Source organism: Elephantulus edwardii, unplaced genomic scaffold (genome assembly GCF_000299155.1).
Source record: "Elephantulus edwardii isolate Elephantulus edwardi_28Jun2011 unplaced genomic scaffold, EleEdw1.0 scaffold00080, whole genome shotgun sequence".
NCBI lineage: Eukaryota > Metazoa > Chordata > Mammalia > Macroscelidea > Macroscelididae > Elephantulus > Elephantulus edwardii.
In genome coordinates this window covers 3,528,743-3,545,796 of record NW_006399830.1, presented here as the reverse complement: position 1 = coordinate 3,545,796, position 17,054 = coordinate 3,528,743, and the positions used below count along the sequence as shown (strand labels likewise).

At 41.1% G+C, this 17,054-nt stretch overlaps 1 protein-coding gene across 2 annotated transcripts in view; it reads left to right on the top strand.

The window, feature by feature from the left end:
* Positions 1-17,054, top strand: part of LOC102869879 (cytochrome P450 3A12-like) — a 32,406-nt gene that overhangs the window by 11,737 nt on the left and 3,615 nt on the right. The window contains exons 4-11 of one of the 2 annotated variants that reach the window (XM_006889615.1): positions 1,235-1,334; positions 3,638-3,751; positions 4,005-4,093; positions 5,357-5,490; positions 7,453-7,592; positions 9,668-9,728; positions 12,521-12,681; positions 14,396-14,622. In XM_006889615.1, the coding sequence (XP_006889677.1) occupies positions 1,235-1,334; positions 3,638-3,751; positions 4,005-4,093; positions 5,357-5,490; positions 7,453-7,592; positions 9,668-9,728; positions 12,521-12,681; positions 14,396-14,622 (1,026 nt within the window). Of the gene's footprint in view, positions 1-1,234; positions 1,335-3,637; positions 3,752-4,004; positions 4,094-5,356; positions 5,506-7,452; positions 7,593-9,667; positions 9,729-12,520; positions 12,682-14,395; positions 14,623-17,054 lie in introns of both variants that reach the window. The other variant, XM_006889614.1, reaches the window with a different exon arrangement.

Genomic DNA, 17,054 nt, shown 5'->3' with positions numbered 1-17,054 from the left:
ATCTCTTAATTTCCTGGCTGCCGGTACCAAGAGCATTGACTGTGGAGCCAAACAAACTAAAGAAAATGTCAGAGTAGTGTAATTAAACTTACAGTCTATTTCGTTGCATTTTATCCCCCACAATGGCCAGGAAAGCAGGCCCTGTCTGGATCTATCACATGTAGTGATTCAACTTGTTTGGGCACATTGGTTAGAAAGCAAAAGAATTAAACATTAATGACATACTCTTCTTTATATTACTTTAGATATTTCTGTATTCATTCCATTTTTTCTAGCATTAATACTACTCAATGCCTGTCTTTAATATGTGGAAAGCAGAATTTAACTGAAAAAAAAAAAGACAATTCTTGGCAACTATTGTTGTGTACTGTCAAGTTGGAACCGACCCATAGATGACCCTCCGGCAGGTTTTCAGAGGCAGTTAATCCCATGGGAGGAGATAGCCCATCTTTCTCCTGCAGAGCAGCTGGTGGATTCAAACTGCTCACCTTCCGGATTGCAGCACAACTTCTAGCCAATTGGCCCCTGGAGTTTATCAGCTTTTGCATAGTCCAAATATAATACATGCATTTTTACATGTTTATGTTTAGTATGTCTATACTGTCTTAAATTTAATTTTATTACTATACTAGTTTATTTAAAACATTTGAATACCTTGTTTTCCAGAACAGATTCTTGCAATTTCCTTTCCCCCACCCATCAGATTGTACAACCACATGATTAAACCCCCTCCCCCTGCACTTTTTAAAACATAAAATTTCAAATGCATTATTCACATTTTGACATATCTTCAAAACTATTAAATGACTAAGTGGATGAACTATCCTTAATTAATTATATTTTGCTCTTGGATAATTACTCACCCCAACTTTTTACTAACCTATATTCTTTTTAAACTAAAATATTATAAATATAATGAAAGTGACAAAAGGCATTTTAGGAATATAGTCATGCACTTACCACCCCCCTTTACCACCGGTTGAGCCCTTTGTCTTCAAATGACTCCTACCTGTCTGACCTGCTGTATTTTTCATTTTGTGAGAACTGAAGTGGCTTCTGTGGTCAGAATCTTGCTGTGTTATCAAAGCTTACGTTGAACTAGAGGAAAATGAGACTGTATATCAGGCAACTAGGAACAGGATTTTGTAGCGTTGGGGACTGTATCATTTTGATGGGAGAGGATACAGGTGCAAAATCGTATTTGGTGAAATTAATCTGCTCTGCTCCCTGCCAGGTTTTATGACGGTTCGCAGCCCGTGATCGCCATCACAGACCCAAACACCATCAAGACGATCTGGGTGAAAGAATGCTATTCCATCTTCACGAACCGGAGGGTAGGTAGAAGGTCTTCATTAACATGTATTTACATATTCATTCTAAATTAGAAACAATTGTGGATCCACAGAAAGTTTGAAACATACACCTCCCTCCCCAAACACATGCTGGAGGAAAGCTCATGTATCCTTCTTCCTGATCTCTCAATGGTAAGATCTTGTCTAACCCCCTTATCTACTACTTGTCTATCAATAGGTCGTATTGTGATGTTTGACATGTTGCTTTGATGTTGGAAGCGATGCCCTGGCATTTGACATATCAACAGGGTGGACACATTTCAACAGAACTTCTACCAAGACAGCCTAGGAAGAAGGACTGGTTACCTACTTCTGAAATAATCTGCCACTGAAAACCTTAAGAATAGGTTCATTGACGGTAGATGACTCATAGCGACCCTATGAATTAAAGACCTGAACACTTGTATAACTTTCATAGTTTCTCCAAGTTCACAGGGTTTCCTGAGGCAAGTTATTTCAGAAGTGGATGGCACTCCTGCTTCCAAGCTTGTTTTAACGTTTTAGAAATAAAAGTGAAAACTAGAAACTAGGAGAAGAAAATGGACAGGAATAACAGCTTACCACCACCTCCATCCACAACCAAACACCCTAAAAGCAATGCTTGAGGAAATGAACTCCAAGTTCTGAGAAAACGTCAAGACTAGAGACCCTTTATTCATTCTGGAATCTTTTCGAAATAGAAACTTTTTTCAGATTGTTTAAATTGATAACATATCTTCTGAACCAGAGACCATTCTATTTCTCCCTTTCCAGTATCGTTTTTTTCTTCTTATCTTAGTACACTAGCTTAGACTTCTGTTAAGATGTTGACTATGAGTGATATCTTTTAGTGTAATTTTTAAAAAGTAAGTTTTATATTGGCTTATTTACAAAGCTCAAATGCATTGTTTTTCATTTTTCACACTGGATCTTTCCCATTTCCTTCACCCCCAAACCCCCATCAAATTGTACGACTCTATGAACACTCACCCCTGCCCATCCTCAATCCTCTCCCCCTTGGATAATCACACTCATTCTACAATAATGGTCTTATACAATATTTGTCCTTATGGGACTGAGTTACTTCACTTATCATAATGCTCTCCAGGCTCTCCCAAGTTAGGCAGTAATTTACAAAATCATTGCTCCTGCGTGCTGCGTAGTAGTCCATTGTGTGAATGTACCATCATTTCTTAATCCAGTCCATTGTGGTTGAACATTTGGGCTGTTTCCACATTCTTGCGATGGTGAATAATGCTGTTATGAACATTGGTGTAAAAGCCTCTGTTTGTGCCTCAGTTCTCATTTTCTCCGGGTTTATTTCAAGTAGAGAATAGCTGGGTCATATGGAATTTCTATGTTCAGCTTTTTGAGGAAGCACCAAACTGCCTTCCAGAGTGGTTGTACCATTCATTTTACAATCCCTCCAACAATGTATAAGCGTTCCTATCTCTCCAACATCCTCTCCAGCATTTACGACTTGCTGTCCTGTTAAACTTTGCAACTGCTACTGGAGTGAGATGGTATCCATTGTAGTTTTGAATTGCATCTCTCTGATTGCAAATGATTTCTAGCATTTCTTCATGTGGCTGTTGGCCTTCCAAATACCTTCCTCTGTGAAAATTCTTTCCGTGTCTTTTGCCCATTTTGTGATTGAATTATCAGTCTTTTTCTTATGGAGGCCCTGCCCTGTAGGATTCTGTAAATTTTTGCTATGAGACCTTTGTCTGAGATGGTATTGTTAAATGATTTTTCCCAGTCAGATTTCTGGTCTGAGCCGGAGACGTCTATGTCAATTCTTTTCTAATTTTTGACAAGTTTGGAGATTGTGCTGGGTCTAATGTCCTTCCATCTCCACAGAAAAAAGACTTTGTGTACCTTTGCATTTGAAAGGAGGTTGGCATGTAAAGCCTGGAGATCCCCTCAGGTGGGAGTGTCCACTGTCACAGAGAACATCTGAGATGGGAACTGGGTGAACATGGACCCTAACATTTGGGACCTCAAGAAGAGGCTTCCATAGGGGAGCTCTGGTGGCCTAGTGGCAAGGAGCTGCAACTACAATCCCAGAGGCACACGGTTCAAATCCACCAGATGCTCTGCCGGGAAAGGAGGGACAATCTCCTCCTGTACCAGTCAGATCTGATTTGACGGTACACTCACACAAAAATAATAAAATAAAATTATATAAAAAAGAAGAGGCTTCCAGTATATTCAGAGTAAATGGTGTCTGTTCAAAAATATTTTCATTAACTGTGGAGGCCTCTGGAACTTACTGAGGGTAAAATATCTTTTGCTTTTAATTTCAGGCTTTTGGTCCTGTGGGATTCATGAAATCTGCTGTTTCTGTGGCTGAAGATGAAGAGTGGAAGAGGATGCGAACGTTGCTGTCTCCGACCTTCACCAGTGGAAAACTCAAGGAGGTCAGAAAATAGGAAGATCACTAATTAGACACGTCAGTAACCAACCTAGGAATCAGTTGAAAGTGGGGCCCTTTACAAGAGGTGGTAGGCAGAGTTAGAACCGTCTAAAAGTGACCTTTCTAGTGAAGTCCTAGAAGAGACGATGAAAGATTATGATCAAATGTAATCTTGCTCCCGTTTGGAAAAGCCAAGTCTTTTCTGTCTTGAGTCTCTGTGTTTACTGACGGCTGGTGGGGCTGTGTTTTGTGTTTAGATGTTCCCCATCCTCCGCCAGTATGGAGAAGTAATGGTGAAGCATCTGAGGGAAAAAACAGAGAAGGGCCAACCTGTCGAGCTGAAAAGGTAGGTAGGTGTGTGGTGGCCGGGGTTCTGAGCGCCATCAGAAGGTCCTCCAGCTGGCTTCCACTCGGTGAAATTCCCCAAGTTTATTTAGTAATACACATACAAGTGTGTGATATTAAACCCCAATGGACTACCCCAACAATGGGGGCTCACCCCAAAGGGTAGGTGGCGAAGGAAGGCAGAGAGAAACCGTCTTGTCTGCAGTATCACCAAATGGTATTTTCTAGAAAACAAAACTTGTGATGAATAAACATAATTGATAGAATTGAGTGTAGAAGATTTGGAGAGGGTGAACTGAAAAGATATTTAGCACTTATTGGTGCACGTTGGTTGAAATGAGTCAGTTCAAATGTAGACCTTGGAACAACCAGGTGATTCATGGTTTTATCTGCTGATACTGAGGAAACGTGACACCCCTCACCTGTGGTGCTGGAGGCGAGGACCTAGTATCCCAGGGAACGCCCAAACAACAAACAGCTGTCTTGGAAAAAGTACAGCCGGGGTGCTTGTTAGAGGCAAGCATGACGAAGCTTCATCTCCCACACTTTAGACGTGTTGCTGGGAGAGGCAAGTCCTTGGAAAGGGACGTCATGCTTGGAAAGGTAGAGAGGCAGCTGAAGAGAGGAAACCCTCAGTGACTGGATCGACGCAGTGAATGCAGACGCGGGGTCAAGGGTGTGAGGATGGTGAGGACAGGACCCCTCAGTGAGCTGGGTGGACAGTGACCACAGCAGTGGATCAGGGTGTGAGGATGGTGAGGACGGCTCAGGTGAACACGGCTCAGGTCAGCTGTTAACAGGGTCACTACGAGTCCTACCCGCCTGAGTGGCACCTAACAACTCCTATGGAGAATACAAGCAAAATGCTCTGTACTTATTATTTGTCTACTGTGAATATAAATACTGGGAGGAGGTAAGATCTTTGTGGCTCTTGCTGAGAAAACTTCTTCAGTATTGTTCTAGCACTGCCGTGTTCCTCACTTAAAACTCCCTGCTCTCAGAATCCCCGCCACGGTTCCAGGAGCCCACCTGGGCCAAGCTCAGGGACAGTGACAGCTGCACCACTGTCACCTGATAAACGCTTTCCAAGTGAGTGTGATGGACACACAGACCCTCAGGCTGACCCGGGAGTTGATTCTAAGAACTTGCAGCTTTCCCCTTTGTCTTTCATATGAATTTACACACCTTTCCGACTGAGGGGGCTGCAGAGGGACGATGAGGAGAAGCGGATCCTGAATGTCTGTGTCCTTCTTTCTCTGCGTAGCCTCTTCGGGGCCTACAGCATGGATGTGATCACCAGCACGTCGTTTGGCGTCAACGTCGATTCCCTCAACAACCCAGAAGATCCCTTTGTGCAAAATGTCAAGAAGCTCATAAAATTTGATTTCCTGGACCCATTACTTTTCACAATAAGTATGTGGATTGCTATTTTTTTCCATAGCACTTTTATTGAGATACAAATCCCGTGCTGTAATACGGACTCATTTGAAGTGTTCAGTTGAGAGGTTTTACAGATATATGCAGCTACCAGTGGTAATATTTAGAATATTTTCATCAAGAAGAAATTTTGTACCCCATAGCTGTAAGTTTAGTCTCAGATTTTTCTTGCTCAGATTTTTCTTTTTAAAATAACAAGTGTTTTATTTAAGCTTATTCAGATTAAATGCTTCTTAGTTTTTCAGCCTTTCTCTAAATTTGTGTGGCTCAGTGGTAAGAAGCTGTGCTGCAATCCCAAGGGCATGTGGTTTTAATTCACCAGCTACTCCAACAATTTACTGCCTTTAAAAACCCATTGGTGGGTCGGTTACGAGTCACTTCCTACTCGATGGCAGATAACAACAATAAGTAATCCGTAGTATACCATTACACGCTTTTAAATTTCTGTAATGTTAGTGTTAACCTCTTCTTTTTCTTGTATGATGCCAGTAATTAAACTCTCCCCTCTTTTTCTTGGTTAATTTGCTATCCTTCTTCATCTTTTAAAAGAACGATCTTTTGGTTTCACTGACTCGTCTGTTGACTGTCTCACGAATACTTTCTCCAGTCTTATTATGTCCTTTCTCTACTTTTTTCAGTGTGTACTTTGCTCTTCTTCCCAGGAACAGAGTAGAAAATTAGGTTATTGATTAAGATTTTCCTCATTTTAAAAACAGGCATTTACAGATGCCATTTTTAGCCAAACACTGCTTTGGATACATCCAAATGATTTTGATCTGTTATTTCTTCATTTTCTTTTTGTAAAAAAATTTATTATTAATTTCAGTAAAAATTTACAGAGACTTTGGCTTTCTATTCATTCATTGTTGCACTTTTTCTCCTCTCCCAAACCTTCCCCCCTAGTACACCTCCCTCTTAGAAAAGTAAAAGACAAATTCATTGTTTTACAATCCCTCCCCCAGGTCCACTCCACTATGTAGCCTTCGCTCTAGACTCCTGTCATGACAAAAATACCTAATCACATATCCCTTTTAAACAGTTTTCTCCCTCATCTGTTTCAATGCAGTAGACATTATTGAACCTATCTTTCTCAGTCTCTCCCCAACTCCGAGGTCAGTCCTGTTTTACAACAGTGGCACCATGCAGTATTTGTCCTTTTGTGACTGAGATACTTCACTCAGCAAAATGTCCTCCAGGGTCATGCATTTTGAATAATATTGCATGAGTTGTTTTTCAATGCAGCGTAGCATTCCATTGTGTGACTATACCACAGCTTCTCTGTCCATTCGTTTGTTGATGGGTATGTCTTCATTTTCAACTCATCTCCAAGTAGCTTCTAGTCTCTCGATCTCTTCTGAATGATTGTTTAGGAGTTAATTGCCGTTGAGTCAGCACTAACTGCCGGCTGGCTGTCCTGTGGGTTTGTGGGCTGGAGATGTCACAGGAGGGCTTTGTTCATCTTTCTCCTGTAGAGCTTGTGGGGGATTTGAACTGCCAAAGGCTTGGTCTCTGGATTAGCAGTACAGCTCCCTACTGATCAGGCCACCAGACTTCCCTGAGCTGAGTTAGCAAAATGTCCCTCAAAGCTCTTATTTCTGAGTTTACTAATTTTCTCTTTTGAGGATTTCGAATTTGTTCCAAACTTTGCATTATTTTAGAATAAGAAGCATGATTGCTTATAGAAGCAGACTATCATCTGGTTTGCTCAATAGAACTCTACTCCAATTAATAGAAGACAAAGAGGTCAGGATAATTCATCAGGTACCTTTGGTCAGGACAGTGATTAAGGGGCATCGTATACTAACCTGGAAGCTCCTACATGGGTCATTGAGGGAATGGATCATTGAGAGCCCTGGCCTCTTTTATTCTGCCTTTTAGCAAAGTTAGTTATAATTGCCCCAGAAAAATACACATTTTCTTTTCTTTTCCTTACAGCCGTCTTTCCATTCCTTACTCCTGTTTTCGAAGCATTAAATATTTCTGTGTTTCCGAGAGATGTTACTGATTTTTTCAAAAAGTCTGTAAAAAGAATGAAAGAAGAGCGCCTTAAAGAAAACAAGAAGGTGAGATCTGGTGGTGATGACGTGAGTGTGTTCACATGCAGTTATTTCTCTGACACAGTGAACTGTATACATATTGCTTAAGTCCTTCCTGTGTTTTAAAAGTATCTCAAGAACTCTAGGTTTAGCATAAGCAAGGATTTATTTTGAGAGGAATGAAGAATGTGGAGACTGGAGGAGAAAAAGAATGAAAAACAGATACAACATTGAAAACTGAATAAGATGTATAATAATGAAACTCACTGAGAGAAAGCCTTCCCTAGGATTTGGTGTTCTGAACTCAGACGTCGAGCCTTCTACAAGGGGGATCTGGTGGCAGAGAACGTGGGAAGTTCTGCTGTCAACCCAAAGGGAGCCCTTCTCGGGTGGTTGGGATCCACTGGCGATTCTCAGGGAGAAAAATGGACATTCTCCTCCTCAGTGGTTTACAACTTCAGAAACCCAGTGGGGGGCAGCTACGAGTTGGTTCTGATTTTGTGGCTTTGAGCTGAGTTGAGTCGGTAATAAGTAATATGTTTCTGTGTAAATACTGTTGAGATAAAAATTACCATTACTCTTCTCTTCAGTATGTTCTCAAATGAAAAAAAATACTATTTGCATATTAATTTAGTGGCATTATAATTACTCCATATATTGGTTGGATAACAACCGTTTCCATTTCAAGCCTCATGTTTTACAATGAAAGGCATCTCGGATCAGTGGAGTAACTTTTGCTAAATTTTGGTGCATTCGTAGTCTGAAGAGGGTACAGTGTTCTCTGGGCACTGAAGCTGCAAGATGAGTGACTTTACCCTCAAGAGAGCCAGAGACCAGCACAAGAATGTCTGTAGGTGAGGGAAGCGGGTTGGAGTACTCCATGAAAAATTCTGGGAGGTGGAAGTGTTGAAGCTGCTTACAGAAAACATCAAGTGAGCTGTGGAAGTGTCAGGGTTATTGGTTAAGAAGAAGACATGAAGTCTACATGAGGGTATTTAATATTTAATATAGAAGAACAAAAAAAGATTGAAGCCAAACGTAACTATTCTTGTGCAAGAAACTATGGCAAAAGGATTAGGGAATGTTTTGACCAGTTGTAACTAGAGTGGGGCCAGCATGGGGGCAGCTGCACCTCACTTCTTCTATTAACTTCACAAAGGGAAACAGTCCCCATAAACAACACCCACAATACCAAACCAATTCCATTCCCAGAAGGTCAGCTGGGGCCTCCAGAGTCCCATTTGCTTCTACTGGGTCTGAAATCTGTTGCAATAGCTGCAGAGACCTCACAGAACAATCCTAATGGTTGTAGAGTTTACTAGGCAACATAACAGGTTGCAATTCAGGTTGGCAACAGGATAGAATTGCTTAGTTAGAGCAGCTTCTCAAGTGTATTTGTAGGTCCTTTGGTCTTCAGCCTCATGACTTAGGTGGGTGTTATAAAGTTCTCTTATTTCTGCCAAGTATTGTATTTCCCTTCAGTTTTCCAGTTAGCTGAAGCGAAGCCCTGGCTCTGGCTCTGTGAGGCAGCTGTCCCACATCAGCTCCGTCTCATGCCAGTCCCTGGTTCTCTGGTCCTCTTGGTGTAGGTATGTCCTGGTCTGACAGGCTCAGGATTTTCTGGTTTCCAAGAACGGACACTGCATTCTCTCCTGCTTCCTCCTTGCTGTTCATGAGATTCCCAATTTCTCCCACTGAACCTGCTTGATTTAAACTTAGTGGAATGGAATAACTGGCTAATACCCTTATGGATGGATGAGACACCCTGTTTGTATATTCCTGACCAATGATGTGGCTGATGACAGTCAAAGGCAATTGCCTTAGAAAGTCATTATGAACATAACACCCGTTAAAGAACACAAGGAAACTACATTCAAAAGCTAAGGAAGTCAAGAATCAGGGAGGGAGAGTTTCCAAAAACACATTAGCTGGATTTCTCCCAGGGAAGCATCTTGCGCTCCAAAATGGACAAGTGGATGTTTCTGTTCACTGGTGATCCAAGCACCACCAGTCTAATGTCATGGAGTGATGGGGCTACTACAGTCTCAAGAAAGATGTAAAGTGCTGCCCTTGGAGTCAGTAGAATTCTTCTTCATTTCCAGAACCGGGTGGATTTACTTCAGCTGATGATTGACTCCCAGAAGTCCAAAGAAACCCATAAAGGTAACCAGGAGGGTGACTCAAAGGATTAACGGGGGTTGGAAGGGTTAATGGGAAGTGAGTTGTTCTGAAATGTACAGAAATTTTCTAACCACGTGAGGTTTTCTGCCTAATAAAAGCAAAGAAACACATTCAGAAATGATAAATGAAATACTACCTAGAATTAGGCAGTGGTATTACCTAGAAGTAGGCAGACATTTCAAGAGCAGCCCTAAACAAGCATTTTGTAGGCAAAAGTCAGTGTTCTGTAGATCATCTACATCGGAACATCCACAGAGTGTCTCAAGAGTACGTTTTTAGGCTGCTCCCAGTATTCACGAGTCAGAACTCTTACGTGGAAATTTACATAGTCATCACATCAGGTATATTGGTAGTAGCAACTTGAAACTCTTTTTTGTTACTTTTTAAAATTTATACTAGTTTATTTACAAAATTAGAATACATTTTTTTACCAGACCAGATTCAAAACTTAAAATTCTTGGCTAAGGTTATGCTTACTAGTTCACCCTATTATATAGCTTTATTTGTAATTATTAATGAATATATTAGGGGAGCCGTTGAAAGTATGTAATTGCCTTGTTTCTCCTCCAGTATTCACGTAATAACATTATTACCCATTGACTACTGAGTGAAGTTATTGGTTGGGTGAAGATGGCAAGGTGGTGGTTTTCTATTTCTGTCGTTCCTTTCATAATTATGAATTAATATCCACCACAAGGGGGCAGTTTGTATTCTTTTTCATTTATCTTTTATATCACTATGTATTCATGAAGTATTCATAGATTCTCACCTTACATTGATTTATTTGGGTGCGAATATTCGCTCAAGCTTGTTCAGGGTAAGCATTTCCCGAGCGATTTCTATGTCCTTTACACATGACTATTAATTTCTGGCACTTCCTTGCTTTCTGGTGTATGATACTCAGGTTTCTCTTCTGTTTTAAACCCAAACTCGTCATTTGGGGTGATTGACACTCAAGCCAGTCCTTCCTCCAAGGAGATTTAGTTTCTTTCTTTTAGTAGGAAATAGAATTTAGAAATAAAAAATCTGAGAATTAAGTGGCCCATTCCCCACCAGGAATTCTTTACTCTTATACTTTCATATTGACAAAATTAAGTCAATATATTGGCACAAAACTGAGTATTTATACACTTACTTATATAAATGTGTATTCAAATCTAGTGATATTCAAAACTAGTCAGCCCTGGCTCATGCTTTATTTATAGTCAGTTTATATGACATTAATACATCCATCATGGTCAAGATCAAGGTTTCAGTATTTTGGCAATTAGTTTATAGAATTCGTGAATAACTAACAATTGTTTCTCCTGAGTAGAGATGAGCAGACTTAATCACAGCGCAGTGAAGAAATTGATCTACGTGGTTACATCTTTACCCATCTACTTACCATCTGGGCAGATGATTATTTCTATTTGTCATCTGTCTATCTCTTTTATGTTTCCGTCCATCTATCTATATCACCCACACAATGTTTACTGTTGGAGGAGATATTCTCTATTTACACTGTTGGAGCCAGTAAACCCCAGATAAATGTGTCTGAAATGTGGCTAGTGTCTTGGAAAAATTTAGAACTTCGTTTCATTTTAATGAACTGAAATGACATTGGAATAGCCTGGGTGGTTAATGATTACTGTATTGAACAATGCAGCTGCAAACCTCAGGCTGTACTCCAATGCACGTTCAGTACCACAACGTTTACATGGGAGAAAGACTTTGAGAGTTATGTTTACCCACAACAGCATCACCTGAGCCATAGTTGGGAAGTCAGAGCTCCAAAGACACTCTTTGCACACATCTCATGTTGTTTCTGTATGACGTAGGTGGCGGGCAGGCACCGTGCTCATTCCAGTGCTCTAGGTGTCTAAAGGTCTTATTGCAGCCCTAATCAGCAGAGTAGAGCTTGTCCGTGCTTGGCTTCTTTCAGGAGGAACAGCAAAAGGGAGAAGGGATGCCAATTTATAACTGCAAGGGCTGTTTGAATAGCATCAAAAAAGTGAATAGAGGGACCAGAGGAAGATGCCATTTAGCCTATGTAAAAGAGCTTTACTAATCTTAATAATTGGACTCTAGTTTTTCTGTAGTTACTGTTGGCCAATATTCATCTATGACATACTCATTCTTGTGCTGTTTTAATCACATCAGTTAGATTTGGGAGACACTAAGTCAGAGGAAACATGAAGAAATCTCACTTTTGTGGCTAATTGAATGTTAAGGACCAGTATGAATTCAATCCTCAACATTAGCCCCTCATGTGACTGTCCAACCCTACAACTTAGATGTGGATCAGAGTCACAAGTCGGAAGGACGGCTTCTTTCGGACCTCCTGTCCTTACAACTTTTCTCTGACCTGAGCCATTCAGAGACGGGCCAGAGCCCACAAGTGAGAAGCATAACTTCTCTCAGGACAACTAACCCTGCAGTATTTCTCTGGCCTTAGTCAATGAGATCTGGGTCTGAGCTTCTAAGTTGGAAGGAGATGCAAACCCCACCTGAGTTTCGCTGCCGTTGTGGGTTTGATAGACTTACTCAGAGACTCTCCAACAGAGTGTACCATACCCAGGACGAAAGGTGTATTTCAACTAAGAAGGCTACAGACAGAGAAGCAGAGGACCACTCATGGCCCTAGGTAGCTAACCAGAGCCTACACGCATTCCCCCCTTGAGGCTTGGGAATTTCATTTGGGTTTCTCTTAAGCTATCGAAACTGTGGTTTATTTATTTTTTTAAAAACCCCTTTCTCAAGCTTTACTTCACGTGTCTTTCCCGCCCTCTCAGCTTTGACAGATCTGGAGCTCGTGGCGCAGTCAATCATCTTCATCTTTGCTGGCTATGAGACCACCAGCACCACTCTGTGCTTCCTCATGCATTTGTTGGCCACAAACCCGGACGCTCAGCAGAAGCTGCACGAGGAGATTGATGCCATTTTGCCCAATAAGGTGAGTGGACAGAACATGACGTGAGAGGGCGAAGGTGGAGCCTTAGTGAGAATGTCTTCCCATTAATGTTCAGGATAGATCTTGCAGACAGCTTAATTTTCATGTTTCAATTCCTCCTTTCAGCTGCCCTAGATGGAACATGGATATGTAGCGTGGTAATCCAGGCTCGGAATAGAGGGTCAAAATGTTCCACATGGACTCTCAAAAGTCTTTAGGTCAAATTTGGTGTAACTTCCTGGAATTTACAGCCTTTCTCCAAAACTAATAACCTTCTTATAACTGCAAATGGGTTAGAAAATAGGGAAATCTGTGAATATTTGATGAATGGTGAATGTCAATCACTTAATTCTGAAGAGAAAAACTATTATATATTGATAACTATGTATTCTATATGAATGATTATTATCTATATGAACTACACATTATATATCAGTAACTATAATTATCTCCATATTACCACATCAGAGAACTAAGCTGTCAAGAGAGAAGGAAGGTAACTTCCCCAGGGTCATAGAGCGAGTGCTAAAGAAACAGAGATGTGCTCCTGCATGTCTGACTTCTGATCCAGTCTCAACCACTAGAAAACAGCAGCTAGAATTCTGCACAAAGAGAAAACCATAGTACTCACACTTCTGCACATCTGTGCAAAGTTGAAATTCTTTATGTTGTGAAGTGTGTTTTCATGTGCAATAAGAGAATAGGAACTCAGGTCTCATAGAAGGTCCTTAAAGGACAGCTAGGATGGCATTACAGCCACGGGGGCGGGCTCAGTGAGTAGAGGATGGCATCCCAGCCAATCCCATCCACAGGGCATGGGCTCAGTGAGGAGAGGACGGCATCCCAGCCAATCCCAGCACAGAGCTTGGGCTCAGTGTGCAGAGGACGGCATCCCAGCCACAGGGTGTAGGATCAGTGTGGACTTTTGAATTTCTTTATAACTCTCTCCAGAGCCGGTTGCCATCTAAGCATAACCTTCCCTTCGCTTATTTAGAATGGTGAGGACTAATTTCCCAGATTATTTCTGGAATTCCTATACAAGGTGTTTTGGTGGCTTGGTAAGGAGTTGCACTGCCAACCCAGAGACATGTGGTTCCAATCCATCAGCTGCTCTGTGGGAGAAGGATGGACAGTCTCCTCCTGGAAGATTCCTAGTCACTGAAAGCCCACCAGTGGGTCAGCTCCGAGACAGTTCTGACTCAGTGACACACAGCAGCAACAGAGCACGATCTTTACAGAGCTTCTGTGAAATATTGAGCTTCTTGCCCTCTGTTACTGTAATGTCTCTCTCCACCTTCATCATTATCATCATCATCATCTATCTATGCTGGTGTAAACATATCAGAATAGTAAGCAGTATTTATGAACCTTAAAACCTCATCTGAAATAGATATGCTCACTTACACACACACACACTCTCACACTTACTTAAACAGAATGTCATTGTCAATTAATTGGATTTGGCAAGAGAAGGAAAATATCACAAGGAAGTGGTAAAGATTCAGTGCCTGTTTAGAGGATTTTTTCAATCATTTCCTCTATTTATAACGGCTCCACATACTTCAATGTGCCATTGAGCAGCCAAGGGAACGTGATAGACGTACAAGACTTAGAAATGTTCAGCTCTACCATCAACGTAAGTCATTCTTTGAAGATCTTAGTCATTAAATTCCTAGGCTGAATTTAAACTTTTGGAACTGTCTTTCTTTCTTTCCAGGCCCCTCCCACGTATGATGCTGTGTTCCAGATGGAGTATCTTGACATGGTATTGAATGAAACACTCAGGTTATATCCTATTGCTGGCCGACTGGAAAGAGTCTGTAAAAAAGATGTTGAAATCAATGGTGTGAACATTCCCAAAGGAAGTGTGGTGATGGTGCCATCTTATGTGATTCATCGAGACCCAGAACTCTGGCCAGAGGCTGAAAAATTCATTCCTGAAAGGTACGGAGTCCCTCAGAAAGAACTGTCACTAACCCAGGCTACCTTGGTCCTTCATAGTGATGACAAACACATGATCACAAAATCATTTGCTTTTTAATCTTTAGTTTTTTAAACACTTTGTTCATATTACAAACATATCTTTCTATTTGTCAAAATTTTACAAATTGTAGTCTAGAAAAAAAGTAATATACATCCGAAGTCCTTCAAATACATCCTCATCCATGTGCTGTATGTGCTGTGGGTAAATGGGGCTTATCTCTGCATTTATCGGTTTTTCTATTAGAGTGTTACCATATTTCATTGGACTTGAACTTTGTATTTTATTTAACACCAGAATGTAGACATTATCCTATGTTACCATGTTGTTGTTGTTGTTCAGTGCCATCGAGTTAGTCATGACCTGTCGTGGCTCTATGAACCATAGACTTGAACTCTGTCCTACTCTGTGCTTCCCTTGTCATCCTCAACCCACTTGAGTCCATTTCTGCGGAAACTGTATCTATCTTGTTGAGGGTCTGTTTTTCCTTTGTTGATTCCCTTCCTTTCCAAGCATGTTGTCACTTTTTAAGAAATAGCTTCTAACAACATGTCCAAAATGTATGAGGAGAAGCTTCCTCTTTGCCTATAAGCAAACATTCTAGCTGTACTTTCTCCAAGATTTATCTGCTTGTTATTTGGTAGTTCATGAGAGATTCAGCACTTTTCTTCAATACCGCAACTCAATTGCATCTTCTCCTGTCATCTTTACTCATGGTCTAGCTCTCAGAAGCGAAGCAGGTGATTTCGAAGACTGTGGCTTGAATCAGGCACACCTTAGTCTTTCCTTGTTGTTAGCAGACTTTCCCAATGTTACATGCTTTCCAATCTCCTAACTGTTGGCACTAGGGTTTTGACTGTGGATCCAAGCAAGATGAAATTGTTGTCATCCAATCTCTTTTCCATCTATCATAACGCTGCCTATTGGTTCAGAAATGAGGGCTTTTGTTTTCTTGATGTTGAAATTTAATTCCTATTGAAGGCTGTGTTCCTTGCTTCTCTAAAACAAGCTCTCGTCATTATCAGCTAGCAAAGTTGTATCATCTGCATAATGGGTTATGCAAGGTTCTTGATGAGACTTCCTCCAATCCTAATGTCACATTCTTATTCATAAAATTCAGCTTCACTATCTCACACTTCTCCTGATTTGAAGCTATACAATGTTCCCTTTTTCTGGTAGGGAAATAGCCTCTAGATCTAGGTATAGATTTCATATGAAAATAAGTGTTCTGGAATTCCTGTTCTTCTCAAGGTTAGCCATAGCTTGTTATGATCCACTCATTTAAACACTTTTGCATAGTCAACAAAACACAGATAGGTATTCTTCTGCTATTCTCTGCTTTCAGCCAAGATCCATCTGACATCAGCAATGATTCTCTCTGGTGCCACGGCCTCTTCTAAATCCAGCTTGAACTTCTTGTAGTTCTCTGTCAATATACTGTTCTGTTTTTGGATGATCATCAACAAGAGTTCTAAAAATTATTTATCTTTTATTAAAATTGTTGAATAACTTTTCATAGTACATTAAATTTGTTTGGAAAAAAAATGAGGAAAGAAATAAAAAGTTTAAAAATACACTCCAGTGCAGACAAGACATTCTGGAGAGACAGTCTATGGCTAAGTATGTGAGTTCCACAAGTCTATATACATGTCTGTAATGCAAGATCCATACCAGAAAGTCTTTCAGTAAATAGCAATAACAGAGCTGCTGGGGGCGGGGACACTGCAGTGCCCATCCGTCCTGGCCACAGCCTGGGTTCCACCCTAAGCTCCCTCCCGAGTTACATAGAAGGCCCGTGGGGGGGCGAGTTGTGGGCCCACTTCCTCATGCAACCTCCCTGTGCCACAACTGCATAGTAAGCCTTCGAAAGGTCAAATGGCCGATTGACGCTTTGGTCTTAAAAACAAGAAAAAGAAAATTAAGTACAATAGACGTGGTACTATGAGAACCTGAAGAGATGAGAGTGAACCCCCACATCTGCACACAGTGCTTTTTTGGGGATGTCTGAACCCCACTTCTGCACGCAAAGCAGTCTTGGGGTGGACCAGTCATCATATGAAGAAATACTGACGTAGGTGCCTTGGTCACCCAGGATTGAGAATGTCATGCAAAAAGCATAAAACGAGTTTCCTTAGCCCAGAAACACAGGCTCCATGCACACAGGTGTGCCCAGGCACACGTGTTCCTTTCAGAACAGAAAACAGAAGCTAGAGAACGGAGTATCCTAACTTGGAGCAAACTCCCTGACCAGTTTCACAGACTCTGCCTTCACTTCTGCCACGCTGTCTTTCCCTTCTTGTAATGGGTGAATCAGTAGGTGTCCCCCTTCAGCAGTATGTTACAGGCACGTGTAATTAATAATAATTTCCACATTTGGTTGGGTCGCTTTTCTTGG